General features: G+C 38.2%; 1 protein-coding gene across 1 annotated transcript in view; it reads right to left on the bottom strand.

Moving 5' to 3' along the window:
- Positions 1-940: 940 nt before the first annotated feature.
- Positions 941-27,456, bottom strand: part of RNF17 (ring finger protein 17) — a 40,733-nt gene continuing 14,217 nt past the window's right edge. Inside the window, 25 exon segments of the mRNA XM_033051705.1 lie at positions 941-1,119; positions 1,954-2,055; positions 2,391-2,580; positions 3,926-4,061; positions 4,934-5,075; positions 5,629-5,733; positions 8,063-8,188; positions 8,841-8,921; positions 11,305-11,424; positions 12,285-12,448; positions 13,576-13,874; positions 14,183-14,307; positions 14,877-14,967; positions 15,585-15,703; positions 16,749-16,899; positions 17,621-17,842; positions 19,411-19,528; positions 20,252-20,372; positions 21,297-21,412; positions 22,119-22,272; positions 22,741-22,879; positions 23,440-23,630; positions 24,935-25,100; positions 25,522-25,714; positions 26,334-26,495. Of these exon segments, the coding sequence (XP_032907596.1) occupies positions 1,957-2,055; positions 2,391-2,580; positions 3,926-4,061; positions 4,934-5,075; positions 5,629-5,733; positions 8,063-8,188; positions 8,841-8,921; positions 11,305-11,424; positions 12,285-12,448; positions 13,576-13,874; positions 14,183-14,307; positions 14,877-14,967; positions 15,585-15,703; positions 16,749-16,899; positions 17,621-17,842; positions 19,411-19,528; positions 20,252-20,372; positions 21,297-21,412; positions 22,119-22,272; positions 22,741-22,879; positions 23,440-23,630; positions 24,935-25,100; positions 25,522-25,714; positions 26,334-26,495 (3,530 nt within the window). The 3' untranslated portion in view covers positions 941-1,119; positions 1,954-1,956.

Here is a 27,456-nt window from a genome sequence, read left to right as displayed (position 1 = left end):
TTCTGTACTCACAGGGCTAACACAGGTGAGTGTGGAGGACAGGTTCATTCTCCAAGCTACTCAGAAACACCAGAAAACTAACAGAGGTCATCTTATCAAGTTTTCCCACCTACCAGGTATTTTTAAGCTGACTTGACTTTCAAAATTCTGCAGTACATACTACCAAAAGGCTGCTGCTGGGCTGGCTGATCTAAGCCTGCATTCTTGAGCATCCTGAAAAATGTGTTTCCTTCTCTCACAGGGTAGAAGGCACTTTCTTTTCCTTGTCTCTTCTGCCCCCTCCTATTTTTCTCTTCATTGAAGGCAAGCTCTGTCCTTACTCTGTCTATGCCTTTTATTACTTACAGGGTGGCAATGAGAACTGTGCTCACTCACACCCAGAAATTACCCGGTTGGGTGGAGAGACAGGTCCTGGCCTTTTGCATCAAACTGCTCTGCATCAGCTGCTAAGTCACTTTCAAGAGGGGTGATAAACAACGGGATTTTGGTCTTTTTAAAATGAAAACAAGCATGAGCTCTCTGGTGTATTTGCAACAGCACCTAGGACATGTCTGGTTAATACCAGACTATGTAGTGGAAGTGGGACAGGATCCTTCCACTGCTTGTCCCACTGTGCCTGGCAGAGGTCAGCTTTGGACCCTTGCTTTCATGGGAGCTTGAAAGAAGAGATGGGTGTAAGGTTCTGTGTGTATGAGCACAGCAGGTTTCCTCAGAACCAGCAAGAGGCTGCTTTACTGGGAGGGTGACTGAGCACTGGAACTGGCTGCCTGGAGAGGTTGTGGAGTCTATCACACACTTGTTTTCCTTGATAGTCTAGCCAAAGCTCTCCCTGGAGAGACTGGGAGGAGCTGAGCTTTACAGGTAAAGGATTTAGTACAATAAAGAGACACTCAAATAAACCTCACATACTATAGCAGTAAAGGAAAAACAAGCTTTCAGGTGCATGCTGACCAAACTGTTTATTTCCAAACTCCAAAGTGAAAGAGGTGTAACAACACCTGAAAGTGAAAACAGAAACCAGCAATGACACAAACGTGTTTCAGAACAAAAACAGTAATGCAGCACCAACTGTTTGTTCCCTATCTGGTGCTGGGTGAAGATGTCTGTCACTAAACAAACCTGAAACACAAAGAAGAGTTATGTCATGATAATAAAATTATCATTTTTCTTCCAAGTCTTCTAACAAGATACTAGAGCGAGTGTCTCAGCATCAGCTTTTATCAAATTCTTTACCATTCTACATGAGTTCCATCTACTCCTATGAGAAGGGTATCACAGAACAGTACTTAAAGTTCCAAGGCCAGATGATTGAGATGTTTCACTCTTTCAATACTAGAAAGTGGTAAAAACATCATCTGCTCACATCTGCTAGAAGATTGCTTATTAAATGGCAAGGAAAAATATGACGTAACAGGGTTGGCCAAGAAATGTGAAAATCCAAGTCTCTGGTATTGCCCATGGGTACGACATAGTATAAAGCTCATCATTAAAAATATTCTGTGTTTGTCTAGACATGTGGGCACCAGTATGTTATCATGGATGTTTGCCTGAGCAACCACTGAGAAACACCAGCACCTGACACAGATTAAAAGCAGAAAATAAAGATTAGTTTTGATTGTTTGGGCAGAGTACACTGCCACATCTTCATGTTGCCTTCTTCAGCTACTGGCAACAGAAGGCCTTTATGTTACACCAGCCTAGGGGTTCTTTGTTTCAGTGCCTCTAAGTTCTTAAAACTGTGGGTTTCAGAAAGGCATATGAAGAAGTTAATTTTTAACAGCTTTTTGTTTAATGTTAAATACTTTACTAACAGAATGGATATGTGGACAGAAAGGATTTTTTAAAAAAATAAACTACTTGTCCACATTATTGTCAGTCTATACTTCGCTTAAAACTTCTGAAATCATCCCTCCCCAATGGTGTGGATTTGTAGTTCATAGTCACTGTACTTACCTGTCACTGATCCAACTCTGCAAGACCCATTTCTATTAGCTTCAGATGAACCAGATTTTTGTCATCTCCATACAAAGAAATGGTTACCTCTGGTGAAACAGTCTGAAAGTTTACAGTGTTGACAGTTACAGATTTAAATCTCAAGCTGATACTCAAAGACTTTACTGGCTGCATTTACTGTCTAAATGGAACTGTGAATATAAAAATAATACCTCTGTTTTTAAGTAAACAAAAGTGGTTGTAAAATAATAGGAATGCCCAGAAACTTTGTGATTGCAGAATTAAGAACACCCCACCATTTTCTCTTAGCATTCCTTCATGGCAAAGGGATTTCATTTTTAACTATAAGGGTTCACAATAAAACAAAGACTTAGAAATTGGAGTGCTAGTAAGAATTTTAGGCTCTGCAAGAACTAGGGAAAAAAACCATTTCTTACAAGTATGGAAGCAGAGAGACGCTTTCCTTCAACACAGTCCACCATGGTCCACAACGCTTTCAGGCTCCATTCTGGAGAATAAGGAATTCTTTCCACATTTTTGTCATTTGAAGCAGGTCTAAATCCAGCCAACAGAACTCGTACTGCTTGAACCGGATACTTCAGCAGATGACAAGGTATGTGACGCAATCTGAAACCAGAAGGAGAAGCGTTTGCCCACACCAATCCACCTGCCAGGAAGGACAGCAGAATGGCCAAGTGGCTCACACAGCACATTTATGGTGTGGGAATCAGGAACTGGAATCCCTGCTGTACAGGACAAAGTCAGACCCAACAATTCCTCAGGTAGGGCTAGGCCCTCTGAATGACTTGGCACAGGAACTGTCAGAAAGCAGCCCAGCATCAGAGACCTCTCCCCAGTACCCTGTCTGGGGAGGAGTCTCAAGAGCCAACCACAGATCAGAGCACAGGAATCCAGATGGAATCATCACAATGCAGCTCCACAAACCTCTGTGGTCCAAACACTTCATGCCTGAATGTGCTCTAGGCACACGACTGGAAATAGGTACCTGAGGTTTACATTATTGTCTCCCCATTCTTTATCTTTCTATCCCAGAAGCAATGGAATGGGGAAGCAGAGCAGGAAATGCAACTCTGGAACAGAAGACACTGTCTCCCAAGACCCAAACAGACTATAAAGCATGAAATCTGTTCAAATCCCTATTTTTGCATCATCTTCAGCAAGGAAGTGTACATTCCACAATAAGCTTGAGAGCAAGTAACTGTATTTGAGCAGTACATATATATATATGTACTAATATGTAATATATATAGGTTCTATATATGCTCTGTAGTACTATGTGCTATCCATATATATATAAATGTGTATGTATGAGAAATTCAGACAGGCTTAGGGAAACCTAAAAAGCCTGGGATGTTTTGAGACACTCAGCTGACATCTGTGACAGTAGAGGAGCAGTCCAGAGCATCTCAGAACTGCACAGAACAGGGATTTGAACTTCCATTTTCCACACAGGCAGAGCAGAGGGTATTCCATTCAGACACTCCCTTGGCCCTTAGTTTATTCCCCAGCTGTCTTCTGTGTAGACTACAGTCGCACAGGATTGGGATTTGTTTGTACACCTGGAGGGCTCAGTCCTTGTTTTGAGTAAGGTTCTCAGGTGCAGAAGCAGATTAACCTGAGCCCACTCACAGGTTAAGTAACTGGAGATAATGGAGAAATCTGATATTATAGTAATGGGCTTCTTAGAACAACCTGAAACAGAGAGGCAGGTGCACGAACCCCACACCCTGCAGACAGAAATTATTTACCCAGCCAAACCACTTTCTCTCTAACTGAAATCCAAAAATAAATTATGCTAAAAATATATAGTTATACAAAAAATGTAGTTATATAAAATTAATAATAAATTTAACATACATATTTATTTAAAAGTATGTATTTTATGATCTAAGGGTATACATTCACAGACATTTTACATGCTTTTTTTTTTTATTACTTATTACTTATTTACCTGCTTGTTGGGGCAACTAAGTAAGTACCATAGTCAACAAACTGAACCAGAATCTGAACAGGAACAAGCTGTGTAACAGAGAGGAGCTTTGCTCTATACCATAAACCATCCACATACTCTGCAAGGCAAGGTAGTTCTGTAAAGGAAAGAAAAAACTCAAAACCATCACATAACACCCCACAGTACTCAGTGCAGTACAAACTGACCTTGAAAATCCACTTTACTTGGTGACCAAGATAAAATATCCCCTTCCTTACCAAAACTGTACTACGATTTTGTTCCATGCATCCTCCAATGCTCTCTGAACTCCAACCCAATCTGTACTAAGCAATTTAAGCAATGGTGAGGAATAAAAGCAAATTGCTTGATGAAAAGATGGTGATCCAGAGACTAGTGTTCCAACTTTTCAGCTTGGACTCATCTGCACAATCCAGTAAATGGATTGATCTCCAAGTGAATAGACACAAGTCTGGAAGAGATGAGGCAGATAATGCCTAAAGCCTCATGCAGAGTTTTATGAGTTGGCAGAATCAAGTACGAATGAGAACTGCTTTCTACACCAGGCTTTAGACAGCCATACTTGTGTTTGTTCAGGCCCAACAGCTGTGGACATTAAAGTGGTGCTCCTTAGGGCTCACACAACTTCTAAACCTTTATAACATTAATTTTTCTGTACACAACTTTTGTCTTTTAACTACTTAATACAATTTTCACAGTTCAGTGACAGGTGCCTTTAGGTAAAAGTTTTATTACAGCCAAACATGATCTAAAGTCAGTTCGTACCTAACAGGCACCAGGAGTCTGAGCTCTGTCCATCATTTTCCAGTGGAGTAGAATGACACAAAAGACTCAATTTAATGAAGAATAAAAACATATTACAGTGTACCATGTAATTATAGTGTGATGTTACTCCTTACTCTCCAAAACTTAGAACTAGAAATAGAAAAGGAAACTCAGGCTTTCTGAATATTCACATGAAACAGCAGGAAAAATAACCACACACCGTACCTTTTTTGAAGTTTGTTAGATGAGGAAGAGTCTTTACAATTTTATTGCACCACTTCAGGGCTTTACTAAGGCCCTCTGAGTCACAGTTGGCAGCTCTCTCTGTGGCAGAGTGCTTTGTAGAAGAATCGAGACAAATATAAACCTATTTAAAGAAAAGACTCTGATGTTTTTTTGCAGTTAATTTAGAAACTAGAAAGTCCAACCATTATTAAAAGATTACTTTTAATCCAGATCCCATATTTGAAAGGTTCAGTACCTCCTTGCTCCCCTTTCTTCTCTATTTCATCATTCAACGTCCACACAGGAATCTTTTATTCAATCAATGCACGTGACATCCTGCTTTTGCCTGGGAGATTGGGCAGAACTCCAGGAAGTTGTGTGGGCTTACACAGAATTCACTATTGTTCTACCACATTAAAATCCAATTACCTACTTTTGTATTAAAAAAAGCTAAGTAGCAGACTGCAGTAGTGTAATTCTTTAAATTCATTTTGCTAAAGAAATCATTAATGTTTCACTGCCCTCACCTATGAGGTTATTTCAACTAAGAGTTCATTCAGAGGGCTGCCCCACACCTGCACCCCTAGCTCAGGACCATTTTGCAGCCTCTAATGCTCTAAGACTGCCAGCTGTGATTTCCTTTTCACCAGCTTGATGGGACTGCAGCAAGTGAGATGGTGAGCAGACACACTTACCTCCTTAGGGGACACCAAGTGAGTAACCGTGACAGGAAAGGTTTCTCCTGGAACAGGCAGTGGTTGCAGCAGGTACGAGGGTAAAAGGTCTCCTTCAAATACTCCCTAGACCAAGACAGACTTCAGCTGAGCATCACAGTGAGTAACAAAATAGAAACTAATTTAGGTATGACTTCTGGTTCAAAGGAGTTACCTAAGAAGGTGTATAAAACAACAAGCAGTGTGTCCTTGACAAAAAACACCTGACATTGCAATGCATAGATACAGATTTTTCTCAGCAGCATGGCATTGTCCAGTGGATTTTCTTTCAGAATCTTGTATTTCACAGTTTGAATTCTACATGTCATTACTGCATTTGGTTCACCATAAAATCCTGGAGCATTGAATTATACTTCTAGAAAGATACATGGCACACAGCTCAGCAAGATTACAGGTCATGAGGAGAGCTCCTGTTATCTCTTGTACTTACAACACGATGCATAACAAAATGTACAATTTCTCCAAAACACATTTTTATGCATTTACTTGATGAACGCTTTTCATTATGCCCAAAGAGAAAAGTAGAAGCAACATATGCAACTGGAAAATGAAACAATGAATTATAACCCTTTATTTCTCCTGCAGGATCTGACAGAGGATGCAGTACAAAAAATCATTACATTCCTCAAACTTCACTAGGAAAAAATAATTTTTTCCATTCAAATATGTACTCCTACAAGCAAAGAAAGGATGTCTAAATTATAGACACACAAACTGAATGCCAGATTTCTGCAAAACTATCAGGAGCACTGTGAGTCAGGAGCCACCTGACTACACATGGACAGACACACGAGAGTAACTGCTGTGAAGTTCAGCACACTTTGAGGTTCTGATGCATTCTCCAACATCCCACTGCCCTACCAGGAATTTTTCAGGCTAATGCCAAAGCTAGGATTGTCATATGGTAACAAAGACAAGCTCCTAAACTCATCAGTGCAGCTCAAGACAAGCACATCTCAAAGACAGTAACACACTGCAGCAATGTGCGCAGTGAGTGCTGCACAAGCCACCATCAGCAGTTGCAAGGCTCAGGAAATAGAATAAAGTCCTCAACAGCCTAACTTAGCCCAAATCACAGATTCGAGGCTGTGAAACAAAGGTACAAAACTATAGAATAAAATAATACATAATGGTTACACCTTATTTAAAAACAATGCACTTCGGCTGTGTCGTGAGCATGGTTGCTGAGTCTCTACAGATAAATCCAGAGCTGATTATGTTTGAACTTGTTCACTGCTGCTTGCTCTGCACTTCTGCTGTTCCTGAGGTTCAGATGGAGTTCTGGATGCCTTGCTTCCTTTCTGGTCTACAATTGAACACTTCTGATGTCCATTTTCTTACAAATTGTTCAGAGTCACTTATTCCTGGAATGGATCTGCTTAATGCTATTATTTCTTGAGGAAAGCACTTCAGGCTTTCTCTCTTCTTGCTCACAACCTTCTTACATCGCTTTATTTTTGTTTTCCAAATTTAATTTTTGTGTTTAAGGTACAAATCTCATTTCCAGATCCATATTTAGTTTGCTGAAAGCTGTGTGTTGTGCTGACTTTATGAAAATGCAACTAGAGACTGATTTACAATCAGTTTCTCCATGGTTACTCAGTTCTAATACACACTGGGGGATTTTTCTAACTGCATCATGAGCCCAGTGGCAGACAACTTGAGCCTTGCACCAGCAGCGACAGCAGCAGACTCTGTACTGGAAAATTATTTTCTGAAGTAAAGATGTACATTGGAAAGAAAACTACATTGGCAGACAAACAGAACTACGAGAAAGATGCAATAACGAAGTCTCAGCAATTTAAATAAACCTGATCCTCAGATTTCAAGAAACAAAATAATTAAAACAGAGAAATTACTTATGTACAGGTCTTTTTGTGTTAAGACAGTGAAGTTAGGTGGAAACTTCAATCCTCCCATAAAGAATGTCAGGTAAGTGTCCCAGACTCTTGGAATAAAGAACCTAGGCAACTCCCCTGTAAGTCACTGGGTTTATGATGAAATACTTGATTTAATTTACTCCATCCTTGGATATATTTTTGTGAACAAGAGATCCTTTCAAGTGATGAAAGTATTACCCTATTCCTAGTGTTTTAGAGGAACACAAAAACCAGCTGGACTTTAAACAAAAGTGCAAACATCTCTTTTCATTACAGAGGCCATGAACAAACTCTTGGCAATTCGCTATTCCAGTCTTATCAGCACATCATAGCTCCCCATGTTGTGCTGCAGACCTGTGTGCTCAGTCCTACTGCTGCTTACAGCACAAAACCCCATAGAAATATTAAAAAATAACAAATCCTCTGAGGCCACAACAAGCCACTGAATAATCTTTCCCATGTTAAAACAGCAACAGCGAAAGGGACATACACACATGCACACACAAAAGTCTCACCAGCTTTTGTATGTCCTGGCAATCTTCAGCAACACAGTATTTCTGGTATGCCATGAAGGATGAAAGTGATATTCCCCCAAAATACAGGCTGATGGACAACTTGCCCCATGGGTTATCTGGCAATTCCTAGTTACACAGGATAAAACAGGATTGTAATAGTAATACTGGGACTGAAGTTTTAGAAATAGTGACCAAGAAATTCAAACCTCTCATGTTGATATGCATAACACTCAAAGATACAAGACCAAGATGCTATTAACATCAGTTGTAACACAAATGGGATTATCTCTCTTTCTGATATGGCAGCACCAACTGCTCATTCTAACACAAATATTATCCCATGTTTGCTCACTCAAACTGTTCCCCTTCATAATTTATCATTAAACTGTCTGAAACAGGCTCGTTTTCAGACCATACAGACAATGCATTTCCCTATAATTTTAATAAATAAATTTAAGCACATCCATACATAACTATGTCAGAATTTTAATACTTAGAATTTAGAACAATTTATGCCGCCAATAGGTAAGTTACTTGTCAGAATGACAACTCAACATGAACAAGGTGAAAAAACAGCACTAACTCTAATGGACATATTCAAGGCCTGAAAACTATAATAAAGGTAAAGTCACAGGAGAAGTAAGTTTAGTTGTGGTTTTTCTTTTGTCTAAGAAATACATTTACTGCTATACTCCATGTACCATTCTTAATGCCAGTTAAAAGGAAAAGGACAACAAAAACTTTGCTTCATTCCACATCTATGAATAAATTAGGCTACCTTAACATGAATTTCAACCTCTTCATTTTTGAGAAGTTCTTGAAGGTAATCTACTGCATCCTGCTGCCAAAAATTTCCAATCTATTCGGGGAAAATCAAGAAACCACACATTAAGACGCTAACCAGTATATTCTTCCTATTCTTAGGGAAAATGAAAATACACGACTACCATTAAAAAAGAAACCTGACTAGAAAACACATCGTTAGTTTGATTTGTCTACAGTCATTCAAATATCTGCAATTTGGTGCATTGAAATTTATGTGACAACGCAACCCACAATTTTCAGATCCTGAAATGGCTTAGAAAGAGATGCTGCTTGCCAAACCTATTGTACTATGTACACAATAATGTATGTGCACAAAATTATCTGAAGCATAATCCAAAGAATTACAGAATCTAAGACACAACAAAACACAGAATACCTTAAATAATTTTTGCTCTCTGCTGTATCTTTGCTTTCCAACCTCTGCGCTCACAAGCCTGTCTGTCACAGAATCATAGACTAGTTTGCATTGGAAAGGACCTGAAAGATTGAGGTTCAACCCTCCTGCTGGGGCACCTTCCACTAGAGCAGGGTGCTCCAAGCCCCCTCCAACCTGGCCTTGAACAGTTTAGGGATGGGGCATCAAGAACATCCCTGGGTAGCCTGCTCCTATGTCTCGCTACCCTTGCAGTGAATATTTTCTTCCTAGTAGCAAGTCTAATCCTGCCCTCTGTCAGTCTGAAGATACTGCCCCTTGTCCTATCACTCCATGACCTTGTCAAGAGTCCCTCTCCAGCTCCCTTGTAGCCCCCTTTAAGTACAGGAAGTTGCTGAAGATGTCCCGGAAGCCTTCACTTCTGCAGGATGAACAGCCCCAACTCTCTCAGCCTGTCGTCATAGGAGAGGTGTTCCAGCCCTCTGATCTTGATCATCCTTCCTTGGACTTGCTCCCACAGGATCTGCTCTTCAGGTGCTCTCCTGCTGACCTGAGATCCCTTTCCAAACCTGGCATGCCTATGGACCAAAGATGCTCCTCCTCTTCTCTGAGAGATGGGCCCCACAGGACCCCACCAGACCACGTTCCTCCAAGTGAGTGTCATCATGCAAGCAGCCTGACCACTGGCTGTAGCAGCAGTCCTGTAATGATTTCTTAACTCACCAGACTGGACTGAACCTTTTAACTCCCTTCCCTCTGACAGACAGGACTGATGGAAAAACTACTGGCCATCCACAGATCCTTGCAAGCACCTGGGATCTGCAACCCCTGCAGATACAGCCAGGAGCATTCCTCAGAATTCCTCTGGTGCTAAGAGGAGCAGGTAACTCATGGCAGGGGTAACAGTGAGTGGACTGTATGAGGCCTGGCAGTCTCTCAGTGACGTCCCCGACACAAACAGGCAGGAGCACCATATCCCTCTCTAGAGAGTGTCAGGTCAGCACATGGGTTCCTCTGTACCTCTTAGAGGGGAGCACACCCCCTCCTATCTCCCATTGCCTTTTGTTAGCTGCACTGGGGGTTCCACAGGGAGCAGATGGTGCTGCCCTCCTCAGCCCTGGCCTCTCTCCAGCTCTGCCCTCACCAGCCCCCAGAGTGACAAAGCAGTGTTGCAAGTGCACTTCACACTCTGGGGAAAATCTCTTCTCGCAGGTCCTTGCCATTACAAGCTTCCATTCTTCTGCATTACTGCCCCTTCTATCTTCTACATGTGCTGCTGGGAGGGTTTCTGGCTGTTGGGCTGAGAGTCCACTGCAGACTACACTTGGAATCAGCTATCTGACTCCTCAGCCTCCCTGATTCTTCACAGCCTTCTCAGCACCTGCTGCAGGAGGTTTCCTACCTAGGCACACACACTACCTCTCGCTGGCAGGTCTGCTGCCTGTCTCTGCCCCACCACCCCTGCTGGAGCTGCAGCCTTCCGTACCCTACCAGTTCAACTGCTTCCAGCAATAAAAGCTGGTAATTTCAGTAATTCACTTTTACTAAGTGCACCATTCAGAGTAAGCAAGGTGCAATGGTAGGTGAAGATGTTATTTACGTACCAATTACTTACTGACAAAAACCCCTAAAACAATTCACCTGTATTGGATTGTTTCCTACACAGCCAAGTTCAGAATGTTAAAAGCAGTGTTTTGTAGAACTTGAAAATTTCAGATTGTCTGGCTATTTTGCATTAAGAAATCCAGGATTAACTTTTTGTTGTTGCTATTGCAAAATGAATTATCATTTCAGAGTATCCCTGTGCCAGGCCTGCAGTGTCCTGTCTCACGAAGGTTTAACTCCACTGACCTTTCAAGCACAGTCCCCTCATAAAGCAAATCTGTTGGGTCCTGATAAGGACCTGCTGAAACAATCCTCATCATCTCTTCTCTGAATCCTTGCAGGCAAGACAAGATACCAGCAACTACTCTCAACCTTTCTGACCAAGCAGGGTACTGATTTGAGTAACCACCCACTAACACAGAGATGTGCCGTGACTCACCGGCAGCGTCTTGTAGAGCTGACACGGGATGCAGAACGGAGGAATGCCAGTGTAAAATGTAGTCGGATACAGGTGACACTGAGGAATGCTCTCTATGTAACCACGATCTATGTACTGTACCTAGAGGAGATGCAAAGCTTTCCTGAAATAATTCCTGGTTCCTACATTAAGTTTAGTAAGGGAATGTGATCATTCACAACATTACTTCTATGAACGAAAAAAAATAATGGATTGATAGTAAGGAGGTGATGTGACAAAGCGGAAAAGAAGAAAGGATTAAAATAGTGGTATCGTAGATTAGAAATTCAGTCTATAAACTTCTCTTGCAAGAATTTGTACCTTTTATGGAATAACCAACATCAGTTTAAAATTTAAAGGAAAAAAAATTTGTGAACTAGGATAGATTTTGCAAATCTGCATTCAAAAATCATGAGCAGACTCAAGAGCTTTGGTAAGATTAACTGCTAATGAGAAGAATCTCTGTGTACCTGTTCAGCAGCAAGAATTTGAAACAGCCTATACTTTTTGGGTGGGGATAGGGTAGTGTGGGATTCTAAACCTAACTGTTTTCAAAGCATTCTACATATGGTAAAAACAACAAAAAACCCAACCAAACAAAAAACCCAAAAACAAACAAACAAACAACAAAACAAAGCAAAAAAACCCCTAAAAGTTATTATGTACATTCAATGATCAAGAGCAGGTTTCTACTTAAGAAAATTTATCATTACTAGGGAAACTACAGGAAAAATTGTGACAACTGAAATAGGTAGACAGATTTGATCTTTAAAATAAATGTAAAAGCAAGGACAGTAATCAACACTTTTAAGCAGAATGAACATCTGCATAGTCAGATCAGCTGAAGGAAGAAAAGCAAAATCCATTATTTACTTCAGAGGACTGGAGCATATGCCTTTTTTAACACACATATGTAGATATACATACACCTTCTCCCTTTCCCCCCATACAATCAAACTTACCTGGAGAGTACTACCACTGACTTCTACAATTTTAGCTCGATACCACAAAGTATCTGATCCTCTTACAACACAGGCTTCTCCCTTTTTCCAGCAGTAGGGTATCAGGAGACCAAGGCCTTTGAATGTATTTTGTATTTCAGCCATCAATTTGTTTAGTGCAGTTTCTTGGGAGAGGGGGTAAAAATAAATTAGGAATAGTCCCTAACATTCATGCAAAATATTTCCATCATTAAATCCCATCAGATTCAGATGAAGACATGTATAAACATAAAACATACGTGCAGCTCAAAAAAATATTTTCCAACACTGATACAATATGTATATTCAGTATCTAGTAGATGCATAAGAGTTACTACTTAAACAGTAAACTGCATTTCCAATTCTGAAGCCATTAGTAATTCCAAATTCTAATCTCAGAAGAACTTGTGGAAGAATCTATAAATTTTGTAACTGACACCTAGGCAGCACTAAGATCAGAGCCAAACAAAGCATGAACAAGACAACTCCCAGACCACTGTTTGAGTGGTAGGACACCACGAAACAACACAGAAGAGGTGTCCAGAAGAACCTCTTCTGCTATGCGTACAGCCTACAGCAAGAACTGCAGGAAGAATACACAGTCTTGTGTAAGTGGGGTTACTGTACTTTGAATTTCAAAGTTTTATGAATAGTTACAAAATCTAGTAGTTAAATGTACTTGTGAAGAAAAAGATGACAGAATTAATGTTCTCATATGTTAATACTTCTCTAAAGCATGATATACTAACATGGAACTGAGGAGTGACCTGCATCTGTCAGAAGAAAACAAACCTCTTTCAAACAAACAATGATGTACATGTAGAATCTATCACAATGCAAATAAAGAACCTGAAGAAACTGTGTACTGAGTTTAAACTGAAGAGAAAAAATACAGCAGTATCTGAGAACCAAGCTAACATCCAAGAATCTTTATGACTATCTTCATCACTGTGAAGTAAATGACTACATTTACTTTATCAGTCAACATTACAAAACAAAGCACTTGCTGCTTTACTCATTACAGCTTAGAGAAGAAAGGCAAGTAAACCTGCTCACCCTAGTGCTTTGGGTTTTTGGATTTCTTGGGAGGGAGGAATGATAGGAAAGCTGATTTAAGGACAGAGAGAATCCTTGCCTCTCACATCAAAGGACATCACCTCCAAAGAGGAATCTTTCAGAACAGTGAATGTGTACCAGACAGATGTTCTAGTATACAATCCGATATCCAAGAGCACTCAGATACATACATGTATTTTCTTCTATGTAAACTCACCAAATAATTTTGGTATTATATAAATAGTTCCATCACCTCCAACACAACTCACTACAGCCTGGAAAATTTTTGCTTCAGGAACAATGGGAGATTTATATACTTCATCCATTCCTGAATGAGGCAGTAGCTCCTGTGTTTTGAGTGATTTTTGTCCACTCTCTGAAACAGTGGTATTTTCCTCTGGAACAGTCCTGTTTCTTGCACCTGCAATTTCGGAATTACAACCCTCCAGCTGTGCGTTCTCCTGCTTGAAATGTACTTCAAGATGTTCCTTGGAGACCAAACAAGCCCCACCAGTTCTACAAGATTCAACCAAATACCAGAATATTAACAGACAAATAACTTTGAAAGTTCAAAACTACAAAGTAATACAAGTAACAAAACCAAACACACAGAAGTGGCAAAGGTATCTCAAAATACTGTCAAGCATCTCATCTACAAACTTCGAGAACTGAAATGTGCCATGGATATCATAAATAACATTACAACCAAGCAAGTTTAGAGAGAATTCTGTTGCTAGAACTGTAGAGCACAATCCAAATTTTTTATTTACTAATTAGTTTGGTCAAACATGAACATCAGCATCTGAGGGAATATAAAAGAAAACTATCCAAACCTTCTGTTTCTAAGAGCCAAGCCCTGTTCAATAAGGTATTCAGAAGTATCAGTAATTTTTCCTGTTTCATCTTTGCAAAGAATTTTCACAGGTAAAGCACAGCCCTTAGCATTTTCCTGAAAAAAATGGGAGAGCTGGTCAACATATTACAAATATGCATTTCCTCTAAAGTACAGGCATATTTTTAATTTTATTGGTACTGAATGTCAGACAGACATCCTTAACAACTGATGCCCACATGAGAAGGAACAAATTTGTTTAATCTATATGACAGTTCCAACCATTTTACTACCTGTACTACACATTACATTTGTAGGCTGCTGGGGGAAAAACTTTTTCCCCCCACAGCTTTTTAACAGAATCAAGTGCCAAACATTTGTTTTCCAGCAGGAGATTTAAAATCACGCATAAATAACTTCACTCATCGTTACTTTTATTTCCACACACACTGTAAAACATCACCGGCAGCTGCCAACTACTCTGAATAAATCAAACTCTTCTAAAAATCCTGTTTGTTTTTAACCATGGAAGGGATCAATTACTAATGATATTCATACAGCAGTGGATTAATTCTTTTAGTCTCTGAGGTTTGAAAACTAATATAGCAGCTTCTGAAATCATTCTCATCCGAGATTAGCAGACAGTCTGACTAATTTTATAAATACCACTGGTTTTGATTACAAACCTGTATGATTATTTTCACTTGTGCTCCAGTTAGGTAATAGGATAAGCATTCACACACTGTTGCTGTCCACTGTGTGCTTCCACCTGTGGGTCTAACACAGAACAAATGATTATCACTAGGTACAAAAGAAGCTGGCATCTCCCAAGTGTAACTACCAACTCTTCCCTACTATTACAGAAAGAAAAAGAATCTGTATTATATCTCTATTATAGAGAATAATTATTAATTTTTAATAATTATCAAATAATTAATATTAATTATTAAATAATTATTAATTTTTGGATCTCTACAACTGGAAAAATCTAAGAATACTAACCCAGAACTTCAAAGTGAGGAGGATCATGAGTTCTAGACATTACGACACCTGTTATAATCATCAACAAAGACACTTTCTGTACAGCTTCATGAGATGCAAGTCATCTCAAATTTTGCACCCAGGGAAAAAAGTATTCAATGAAATAAATCTATTCACTATTTTGTAACTCAACCTATAAATATTATTTATTTCTATGGCACAATTTCTGCTTTACTACTGTACAGTATAACCCTTAGAAAAAAAATGACAAACCTTTATTAAATAAATCACAGCCACCACCCCATTTCTTTATTCAAAAAGAAAATCACATTCAAATCTTAGATAAACAGTGTTAACAAATGTAAGCAATTTTTAGTTTCTAATGCTGCCACTCAGTATAAAGGAAAGGCTACCTTATTTCTGTCAGTGAACATTCTATTGCTAATGCCTTAGTAGTCTTCATGCTTTCCTCAAGTTTTCTTAGACAGCTGACCTCCACTGTTTCTTCAGCTCCAGAATCATAAAGTAGTACCTGTTACAGGCAAGAAACAACAAAACAGAAAAAAATCCCCTCTCTTACTGTTATCTGTAAGAAATGATAATTCAAAGCATCCCTGAGGAGGTTAAAAAAATTTCAAATGTTACTGGGATTTAACAAATGCCTTTTGCACTGAAATACTTCATCACAACTCAAGCAACTACCACAGCATAGGAAAGAGACAACCATACAAGTGTGTTCAAAGGGGGTTAAACAACTGACTTTTTGGTAAACCAAGAAACACTGAAATAGCTCTCCTATTGCTTTTTATTCTGATGGGCTTAAATAGCTGTTTGAAGGTCCTCAGGCTCAGAAAACAGATAATGCAAACCTGAAGTACACAAAGTCCCCTTTCTGCTTCCTACTAAAAAGACCCCTGGTGCACAACGTGATGATGGTGGAAAAAAGTCAACAGCAATCCACTCCTGGATTATCTGTATGATCAAAAAGCCATTCTTACTTTGGAGACATGTAAGTATCTAGTCACAAAATGCTTTCTCTGGTGCTTGGTATTTTCAAGTTGGTACAACAAAATGCACGTTTCAAGCAGCTCTGTGTGAGCTTACTGTGGAAAATGTTATGGCACAGTGCATTACCCCCAGCCTAGGGCTCATGAAACTGCATGACTACATGTGTTCCTGTGGTGTTGCACTTGGTTCAACCGACTCCATCTTTTAACAAGGGTCATTAAGTTTGAATTACTGTGACCATCAGTTTCACACACCATCTGGAATCTGGAATGAATTCTTAGGCTACATCTTGGGAATCTCTGCTATATTCCAAAGGGCAGTCTAAATAAAGAGAGAGTCAACCTCACGAACCTTCCTCAACTACCAGATTCCCTGCTAAAGGCTCCTGAGCTTTCACAAGAACAATCAACTGATCTGCAGCAACGTACAGCAGGACTTAAACTCTCAACAAAAGCAAGACTGTGAGAAAATGTTAACACAGAAGAAAGAAACAAAGATTTGACCTTAATCAGTGAACGCTTTCAAGGTTGGAAATAAAAGTATGAACCCTGTTTTGATAAGAGCTTTACCTCTGCACTTGTTTTAGAGACAATCCTGCTTATCTGACCTCTTTGCCACTGTCCCACATCATGTAGGTAAACAGCACAGTGCATTTCACTCTCCCACTCCACAGGCTGTGGTTGGGATTCTTTGTAGAAGGAAGCCATCTCCTCCTGTAAACTAACATTCAAAAACCACTATTTTATGATAAAATTTAATGCAGTAAACTAGCATACAATGTTTAACTAGCATACAATGAAGTTTTACTGTTTTAACAGATGCACAAATATTGCAGGTTTTCTTCATGACATGTTAGCAATACATGAAACGGGAGTTACAAAATATATGCATCCTGACTAAAAGTCTGCAAACCTATCATGTTAACTTAGACACTGGAATTAATCTGAGCAACCCTGAGTGTTTTGTATAGCACTATTTGAAAACTACACTGTTTCCTCTTGAGAGTGTGATACTCAATGTCATGACTACATAAAGGGAACTCCAGGTGGTTAGAGCCAAGAAGATGAAAAGATAAATAGATAAATAAGCAACTTGCCTTAAACCATGACACACTCTTAACTACCTTCAAACAGTAGGCATGACTACTTAAATGTTACCCAAATATCTACCAAAGGAAGGCTGATACACACTACGTCTGTGAAACGAAACGCTGAAACATGAGCGAGATCGTATATTTAATTTGGAATCAGAACTATTTAATAAGCCACAATACAGTGTAAACCTCTCTTCTGTTCCTATACTTTCCTCAACCAAGGTAAGTCGGCAGTCTTCAAGAAGTACACAGTGTCAAATGCAACTCTTAGAGTTTGTTTTTTAACTATACTTCACCACTTTGTAACAAGAACACTAACTGAAGGAAAAGTTCTTTGAATTTTAGTACCTTTTCAATATTCTTTCTGATAACAGCAATTGTACAAAAATTTTACTAGGAGACACAACATGACTAATTCTCCCATGTAACTCCTTGTTACAAAGTGATCTGAAATCTCCTTCATGCACAGCTTCCACGTCCATAGGAATTAAAGCTTCTGAGGTTTTGGAAATTTCTTCTAGAGGATCATCCCATATTTCATTGGGTCTTACTTCTGTTCTTTCAGTATACCTGTAAAGAGCACTAAATAATTAGAAAATTTAAACTGATTTTAAACCAAGTGAAAAAGGTTCAATAACAAAATGACAGGAATTATTCAACATGGAAGAAAGTTGTAGCTTCGACCAAACATTTAATAAGTGCTACTTCTGAAACACTAATGAGAGTAGCATTTTCATTCTCCTTCAGAGAAGGTACCCTTGCACATTCAGGAAACACAAGAGTTTGCACAGGGGCCACCAAGATCATAAGAACAGAAGATCTGGAGTGGGCCTCTTGTCCACAAAGTAAGGGACAGAAGTCTGGAGGGTCCATTCGAAAGCACAGGAAGTAAAGAAGGAAGGAGCAGCATGGATAAACTGCTGTGTCCCAACCCCAACTCCCAGTAGCACTCCCTCCTTGACGGGACTGGATGTAATTCAAGTGCAGGAGAGGAAAGAGAGGTGCTTGTAATAAACCTGACCCCGGGAAAGGGGGCAGGTAGGTGCTATAAATGTTTGTCTTCTGTGTACCAATGCCCAAATCAGAAACTAAATGCTAATGCCAATTAGTAATAACTAAGTAACAGCAAGTCTGTTTTGCCTGTAACAGTACTTACTAAGTGACTTCTCTGTCTTTGACTTATGAGTTTTCTTGCTCAAGTTTTTTATTTTCTCCCCAGTCCAACTCAAGGAGGAGTGAGCAAGTGATCATAAAAAACACATTATTCAACAGATCAGTGTTACACAGCAACTCATGCTAAAGGAATATACCCCCTTGACTGAAAGTTGGAAGCAGGCATCTAAGTACAGATGGGACACAACAAAATACCTTAATGACAGGGAAAAAACAACTCAGCTGTTCAGGCTGCATAACTTAGAAAAATCTTACTAAAAATTTTGACTGTGACAGTATTCGATTGTTACTTATATTTAGTTACATTTTTGAGCTAAGAGAAAATCCACTTACATGCTTCCTCCTGAAAAAAGGCAATTCCTGAATTTCCTTTTGGAATGGAAACTTCTCATTTAATGATATATTTCCATCATTATTCAAAAATTATTAATGAAAGAGTAACTATGGATTTTCATTAATAGAGCCCATGGATTACCTTGGTAAAAAGCCAACAAATTAAATGCAGCAGTGTTATATCCTCATCAGCCTCATCTCCCCCACCACATTTCCCATGCCTGCTGTCCTCCCAACTCTTCTGTTGCTGTCATAGCTGGTACCCAAGTCCCAAAGAGATAATTCACCTTAGGTGCAGGTTTAACACACGAATTCTTTTTCTTACTACATGGGGATGGGAACCTTAACAGTAAACACTTCAGGAAAATTTGGAACTTAGGGACATTACAAGTATGATGCAAACATTTGATCTCCCATTTTTTCACAGGTACAACTTCAATACATTAGTCAATAATTAGTTTGTGAATTCAACTATCAAACTGCAGTTACACTGTCAGCTGATTAATATGATTTGAGAATTAATTTATCACAGATGCGGTAAATTCCAGCCACTGGAGGTGACACACCAACACCAGCAGTTTCAATACACAAATTCAGCATTTCCAAACACTTTAAAAGTACAGTGTATTTACCCAGGTACATAGGATGCTAAATCTTCCTCAACTAGCTGGCAGTTAATACTGAATTTTCTCCCATTATCAGCAGAGGCATTGAAGAGTTCAATAGATAGGATGTTATTATCTAAAATTTCTGTGAATGAATAATAACATAATTAGTGCCAATCAATGACAGTATGAAGACTATGGTTTTACAGGAATGACCAATATTACTAAAAGACAGAATTCTCCAAAATTACATTTGATGTACAAAATAATTGTTTCTGAACATCAACAATATGCAGACACTTAGCTTTGCACATATCTATAAAATTAATGTAATACACCAATAATCAGAGGATGCACAAGAATTCCAACTGTTACACATAATTCCACTTATTAAATGCGTTCCACATCATAATTCCTCAAGGGCTGAAAAGTAAGTAGGTACAAATAAACAATATATGGTATTGAGAAAAATCCTACTAAGACATATGTGCTATCTGAATTATTCTTCTTCTTTGGCAGTAGTTTTTAGAGCAGCAGCAATTTTACTCCCAGCTACCAATAAGGTCAAGAAACATCAAGGACAGCTAGTACCTTTGGAAACAAGCCCATCTGAATAACTAGAATACTTACATCATGTAACACTGGTGTAGCTTGTAAGACAAGACATGAACAGAGCTTTTATTGCAAGTTTTCTCTGTTATGCCTCCTCCAATCAGAGGAAGAATTTAGATATTCTCACTCCAGGCTATCTCTAGCAGGTATGAACACAAGCATTTCAAATAAATACTACTTTAAATATCAAAGTGATTGTTTCTACATTTAAGCCATCTTCATATGTAAATATAAATTAATACACCTGATAACTTACCAATAACTGAACACAACATAAGCTTATCTTCAGTCATTTCTTCAAATCTTTCCTTGGCCTCTCTGTTCCACTCATTTGCCCCCTTGAATGGCTCAATGCAAGCCAGCCTACACCTGATTGCCTGAAGAATAACTCAAGATTATGCAACTAACATCACATACAAATCAAGATCATCTCATTATGACCGAAGCACAGGCTTTGCTTTGCACTCATACAAGACAGTCTGATCTTGACTTCTGGTTCCACATTACCACAATCTGATTTAGTTCAAAATGATCCCTCCCTTCCCAGTAGCTGAGCATGAACCTCACATTCAGAGACATTGCTGAAATACAGAGCTTAAATCTCTTTGCCTCCCTTTATGTTAAGGCACAGAACTGGTGCAGAGATCAGTAAAGATTACTGCACAGAAAGCAAAAAAAGCCCACTGGTGCCTTCAACTAGTTAAAATAACCTTATCAACATATGAAGTTTTACAGTTCAGCATAAGTGACTGGTAATTAAAACTATCAAAAGAATAGCAAAGAAAAAATTTTCATTCATATGCATTTTTTTCTTAGACAGAAATACTTTGCCATTTTCTTTCCCAGTCAGTTTTCCTCCTTGTCAAAAGGGGGACACTCCAACCATTCCTCAACTTAAAAATCCACCAAACTTCAAATCTATAAACCACACAAAAATACATGGAAACCCTCATTATGAGATTATAATTTAAAAAGGAAAGAATGCAAAAATTCATTTGGATTATTATGGAAATAAATTTAAATGAATAAAATACATATGTATATACACATTGTACACATACCTCTTCTGCAGTATGTATACTGCCGGGCAACATTAGATTTATTTACACTTGAAAGATATATTAAAAAAAGTTTTGCGTGCTTATTGAAAACTTTAAGTGAGACACTTCATAATGGTGGGTAAAAAGGAAATTCCTTAACATTTAATTTATTTTATGTCTATCAGAAGGTGAACAACTCCCTACTTCCCCTCTCAATTACTGAGATGCTGTTAATTTTGAGTGTTTAAGCCAGGCATTTACCTTTTCTGGAAAGCTCAGAAACTCTTCTTTCACTCTGCGTATGTCTTTATGAGTTAAGTTAGCAGTGTTGCCATAGTCAACATATTTTACCAGAACCTCCCGACAACTTGGCAGCCCTTCAAGGAAAACAACCCAAATTATTTATTATTTAACCAAAAAATTAGTATCTGATACAGTTAAAGAACCAGAATTTCAGGGCAGACCCCACATTCATGCCATATGATCATCTAGTATCAATTTTTTAAAATTTTTATACCCTTATCAAAATGAGTATTTTTAGGAGTCAGTTCTTTCAGGTCCCTCAAATGACAGCCCTGGCATTTTGGCCCCCTTTGTGAGACACTTGCACACTGAACACATGTCAAGTAAACATGTAAGCACAAACATGCTACACTGCCCACATACAGGCAACAGACACAGCACACTCACAAACCCCTCACTCCCTTTGGAATCACCATGGAGAATTATTAACCAACACCAGATACACTCTCAGGTTGGCTGGAATAGCCAAAGTTGTGGTTCAAACTGTAACAGCAAGAGAAATACTAGCTAAAGTAATTACGTAATAGAATTTCAATTATCTCTAGAAAATGGAGTATGTTGCAACTCTGTTTACACAGAAAGAACAAGTGCATACACCAATCTATTAATAGCAAAAGAATATGCATTAGTACTACTGACTTTATGAAGCTACCTGGTAGCACCATAATTCCTAGTAAAAATACTGGCTGGATGTTACTGCTCATATCCAGCAGGTGACTCTAACCTCACAAACATCTGATTTTGCAGCCTAGCATTACAGCATAAGAACCAATACTTCACCTATAATCTGTGCTCTATACCAATTCCCATCCTCCTGTTTTGCAATGCAGGCTTGGCCTTCAACTGGGCAGAAAATTTCCAAGTTTTTACCATTCTCCTGTTTATATATCTCCTGAATTTTCTCTGGAAGAGCTGAAGATTCCACGCTCTCTCTCTGAAATAAAAACAACAAACCACACATACACAGTAGATGTTCTTTTTTAATGGCATTTTTTCCTCTTTAAAGGATTAACTTTGTTCTACTACTCTACTTTCCAGTCTTCCCTCCAAAATTAAAGTGGTCATGAATACATAAAGTGAATTAAAGAGCCTAACTATTATTGAATAGCCCTGTGTTCAATAACAACTCTAGCCAGTAAAATACTGCACATCCACGAAGGAATTAATTATGTTATGTAACTGACAAAAACTTCCTGGGATTTTAAGAACTCCTAGCATCTAACTAGGCTGAATCAAGGACTGTTAGAATTAATCTCACCTATTACTTCTAGGAATCCTACCACTGGTAACAAGAGACAGAACTTAACAGAAGTTGTAGCTTATTTAGTGCTGATTGCAAGTAGCTCAACATTAAAATTTGTATTCGCAGTTTCATCTAAACAGACTTTATTTTTAAACTTACCAAGCGGAGATAGAAATCACTCGGACTATTAATGTGACAAACCACAACAAAGACTTCTTCTCCTTCTTGTGGAATATTTGGTGGACTGTAGTGGGAGACTGTGCAATTTTCCAACTGACTGGGAAGCTGTAATTTAAACCTAAGGTAAACAAAGGAAAATTTTGAATAAAGTCAGTCAAAATTAACTGCAAATAAATCCTTTTATATTCAAATGTCAAATTTCATATTAATAAAACCCCACAAAATGATCTTATAAAAGTTACTTGATTCATATTTATATGTATAACTTAAAATTTCCTTCTTGCAGTTGGTGCAGCCAGTTATCTGTAATGCTTCTCCCACTGCATACCAGCCATGTCAAACAGATCCCAGGCTCATTTCTGTGTGGTTTTCTGCCTGTGACAGACACTGAGGGCTTCTCATTTAGCCCTCCATTATTAAAAATTTGTACAGAAATATATTTTGCCATTTTCTAAAATAAAGTACCCTGAGTAGTACAAATGAGTATAGCATGGTACTTATTGGTGAAGGTGAAAAAGGGAAATCAACAGACACTGCTGAAGGCTCGCACATTAATATATGGAACACTGCAAATACAACCAGCTCAGTAAACTTCACTTTTGTAAGCATTATTCTGTTATTCTTTTATCATTATTCTGTTATGGCAAAGAGAAACATGAACCAAAGGAAGACTCATACCTTGCCAGATCTAAGAAAACCAATGCATCCTTGAGAGACAGTGGTACATTACTGCTTACTTCATTAAATGGAGGTTTTCTCAAATCCACAATGAGAACACCATCTTCTTCTCTAAACACCATCATTGAAACAACTTTATTATTCACCATTTCTAAAAATTTTGTCTTTGCCTCCTCTCCCCAGCCTTCATCCTGTATTAGAAAGAAAAAGTTACTGAGGATGTCAGGGAACATTAAAACAAAAAATACAAGCCGTAATTAAAAATAAGATATAATAAACACAAGGAGAACAGATTAAATACTGAACATGGTCAGACTTGTCTAGTCCATAGTCAGGACAGCACTGCACAGAATTCTTTTATTATGGATTATTACGTGTATTGAACTGTATAAAACTGAGTCAGATCAAAGGATTACAATTTCCACCATGTTTCTTCTGAAGATCCCCTCAGACAGTTTTGATACATAAACTAACACTATCTTATTTGTTTCATTTCATGACTTTCCTGGGAATTGAAAGAGTAGAAATTAAGTTTGTCTTGTGTCTTTACACAAACACACAACATGGGGTTTGATCAATTTACACACTGCTGCTCTTCACAGCGTCCTGTGTAACATTTTATCTACCTTGAAAAAGCCTGTCTGAATTTATTTCTCTGGGATCAAATTAATGCATTTCTCATTTGATACTGAAAATCTGTGCCTTTTAGTCAGAGAAAAAAAATGAAAGCACCTATAAGGAAGGCATTTTATCTACACTTGTGAAAACTGTTCCAGAAAGTTCCTATTCAAAGTTTTTCAGTCAACATCAGATTGGTAAAAACCCCTCAAAACTGACCAACAGTTAATACTGTCAGAAATGCACAGCTACACTGGCCTTAGTTCATTTCCATGTGAAAGTGGCAAGAATAAAACAAGCCTAAAAAAAGTGAATACTGGAGAAAATAATACTGCAATATATAAGGTTTTTTTTTTGTAATAGACTAAAGATTGACAGTACTTTATTTCTGGTTATACTGGAAGAGAATAAATAACACTTCACAATAGTGGCAAAAACTTTTAAGTAACAAGTACAATCCCTGAAGAGATTCTTAAAATTTTTTAAGAAGCCATTTATTCATTGGATGACTTTTGAAAGTTACTACTTGCATAGTCATCAGACAGACACAAAATAAGAGGATCAATTATGCAATTAATTTAAAACTTCATAAAAGAACATGTCTGAAGCACAAGAAGTGAGATTTAAGCCTGAAATACGCATTTGTAGTCTCAGAGGCATTTTAAGACAGACTGCCATAAGCTCTTGTTTCTTAGCCAATGAAAGCAATACAATATATCTTTTTACAAGTGATTTTTAACTTTAAAAAAATACATTCTGTACTCTTGAGTTTCCTTCTGTTTATACTGGAAAAAGACAAAAAATTTAAATATGGAATTTAAATTAACACAAATCTTGTGAAGAAGCTCCTGAAATACTTCAAGCAGTTTGTACTTACCTCATTTTTGGGAACAACATCCTTCAGTGAACACCGCACTGCTAAAGGAGGAACAGCTGCAAGTTCTGCCTCAAGGTGCTGGTCAGGCTTCCTCACAAACAGACAAATGTCATGGGTTTCAATAGTTTGCAGATTAGCAGGGTGAGGCCTTTCAGTGTGATCACATCTAGTGTCAATGGGAATAAATGCAGCACTAGCTTAAAAGCAAAAAAACCCAAAGCCTAAAATCCCCCAAACCAAACCTCAGGTTTTTACTGTAAGTTACTATTGCAGTAATTGGCATAATGTCACGTTCAATAAAACAGAATTTTGACGTCTCAGTGAAATGCATTTTTTAAAGCATTTAGTACTTTAGCCTTTTACAACTCAAGTCTCAGTTTAATATTTTAATGTATGCAGACTTGAGCACTTAAATACAGTTCCATTTTTTCTGAGGGGAATATGGATGAAGAGAATACCAGAGGCATCTGGGTATCTGGTTATCCACCTGTGTGAAGATGAGGAAGGACTTGCTTCTCCCAAGAGATCTTGAATAACCACAGTTAAAAGACAACTGCAAACAAAAATCCTTCTCACCATATACATACCCTGAGAAAGTCAGAACTACAGAGCTTCCAAAATCAATCAGGAATACTTTCAGCAATGCAACATCACACACTTTGTATCTTATTGGATCACAAGGCTTCTTCCTCTGATATTTACTTTGTACAGGAATTAGTTCAGTGATAGTTCCACGGCACCACATTCCAGTTTCCCTACTCTTAATTAAAGTTCTAGCACCTATATGGAAGCAAATAAAAAAGGACTAGATTCAGTATTTTAAATTATTTCACAATGAAACTATTATTACAGTTCTGCACAATGCTCCCCAGTTCCCATCCTCCATACAGGTAGCAGAAGTGCTACTGCTATAATAAAGACACAAAGACAGTAACAACCTTGTCTTCCATAGCCACCAAGAGTTCCCCTCACATTCATTTACACAGTGTCTTTAAGGCTGGCAGGCATCTGGGGTTTGTATCAAGAAGTCATTTCTGGCAAACTTTCTACAGCTGTGAGTAAAGTGGCAAAACCTCCTCTGACATATAAAGTTATTACATACTTTTCCTTGGTTTTCTGAACACATTATGGAAGCAGGTAAGATTATCAACATGAGGGTTAGGAAATTATTTTAATGATTTAAGAATATATTATTGTCTTTCATTTTGATTTCTATAATGGTTTCTATTCAGTCAGTGAGCGTTATAACTTTAAACTTTTAAACTTTAAACAGTGAACTGCTTTACTACATAAAGGAGTGGGAGAAGGAGAGAAAAAAATAAAGAATATGGTACTAAGGAAGGTATATTGTAAGGTAAACATTTTAAACTGTGTAGACCTTTAGAAATTAATCATTTACCTAGCTCCAAAATGTCTGAAGGCAAGAGATAGGAACTCTTACTACAGCAGAAGTTTTCCAATTTTGTTTGCAAAGCAAATGCTTCTTTCTTCTGTGAATATTTCCGAATATAGAAATGACATGGATTTATAACATGGCTTACAAACACCAATTCTGTCAAACCTGAGTAAGACATAACGCAAGTTATCAAACACCCTCCAAGTGACTTTAACAGATAGACATATGATTGAGTTTATATTGCATTAATCATATTACCTCAAAACAGATTTTAATCTGACAAATCTGTTCATACTTGTTTCAAACTATTACCATGTTTGCTTCTGATGAAATCGTTCTTTTGAACTACCTGCCTTATGCTACCCTCCAAAACAAAAGGCTGCCTCACAAAATGATAGCCTGAATTTAAGTGGTAATTCAGAGTTTTTATTCCCTCTAACAAAGACATAGAAAGCTTATAGAAAACAAATTAGAGATGAAGACTCCTTTTAAGAACAGGTATGCTAAACACTTTCCTACAGTAACTCAGTGTTAGCCCATGAAGACCAAGGAACTAGCCAAGAGATGATCCTATGTAAGACAGGACTCACGACCAAGCTTCCAAACCCTTTGTCCTGCATGTACCTCCCTCCATAAGGGATACAAAAAACAGACTTCTCTTTCTGAAGCTACTCAATAAAGGTTCATAGTGGGCCAGAGGGTTTTAGAAGACCCAGGACCTGATTCTTACAAGAGTATTTCATACCACAAAGCTTCCTGCAAAGAGTGGACAACATCATCAAGATTGAATGTTACCAGAACAACTGATCAGGGCAAACCAACCAGACAGATTTGCAACACCCAGGAGCACTGCCATCTCTGAACTGCAACTCATCATGGGTGAAAGACTACACAGAATTTGGCATCTGAAACAATCTGAGCAGGTATTGAGGACTGCACTTCCAGGTCTAGGAAATGCAACATCCAGAACAGATACAAGATTTCTCTTGGCCATTTCCAGTCTGTAAGACTGCATCTGAACAAAAAATCTGAATTATGTGAAAGATTTCCTCTATAGGAACACAACCTCTCTTGGATCACCATTCCCAAGAGTGATGACTCTGCTATCTTGTCTTACATACAGAAT

This window comes from Catharus ustulatus, chromosome 2 (assembly GCF_009819885.2).
Source record: "Catharus ustulatus isolate bCatUst1 chromosome 2, bCatUst1.pri.v2, whole genome shotgun sequence".
Taxonomy (NCBI): domain Eukaryota; kingdom Metazoa; phylum Chordata; class Aves; order Passeriformes; family Turdidae; genus Catharus; species Catharus ustulatus.
This window is presented reverse-complemented; position numbering and strand designations above follow the sequence as displayed.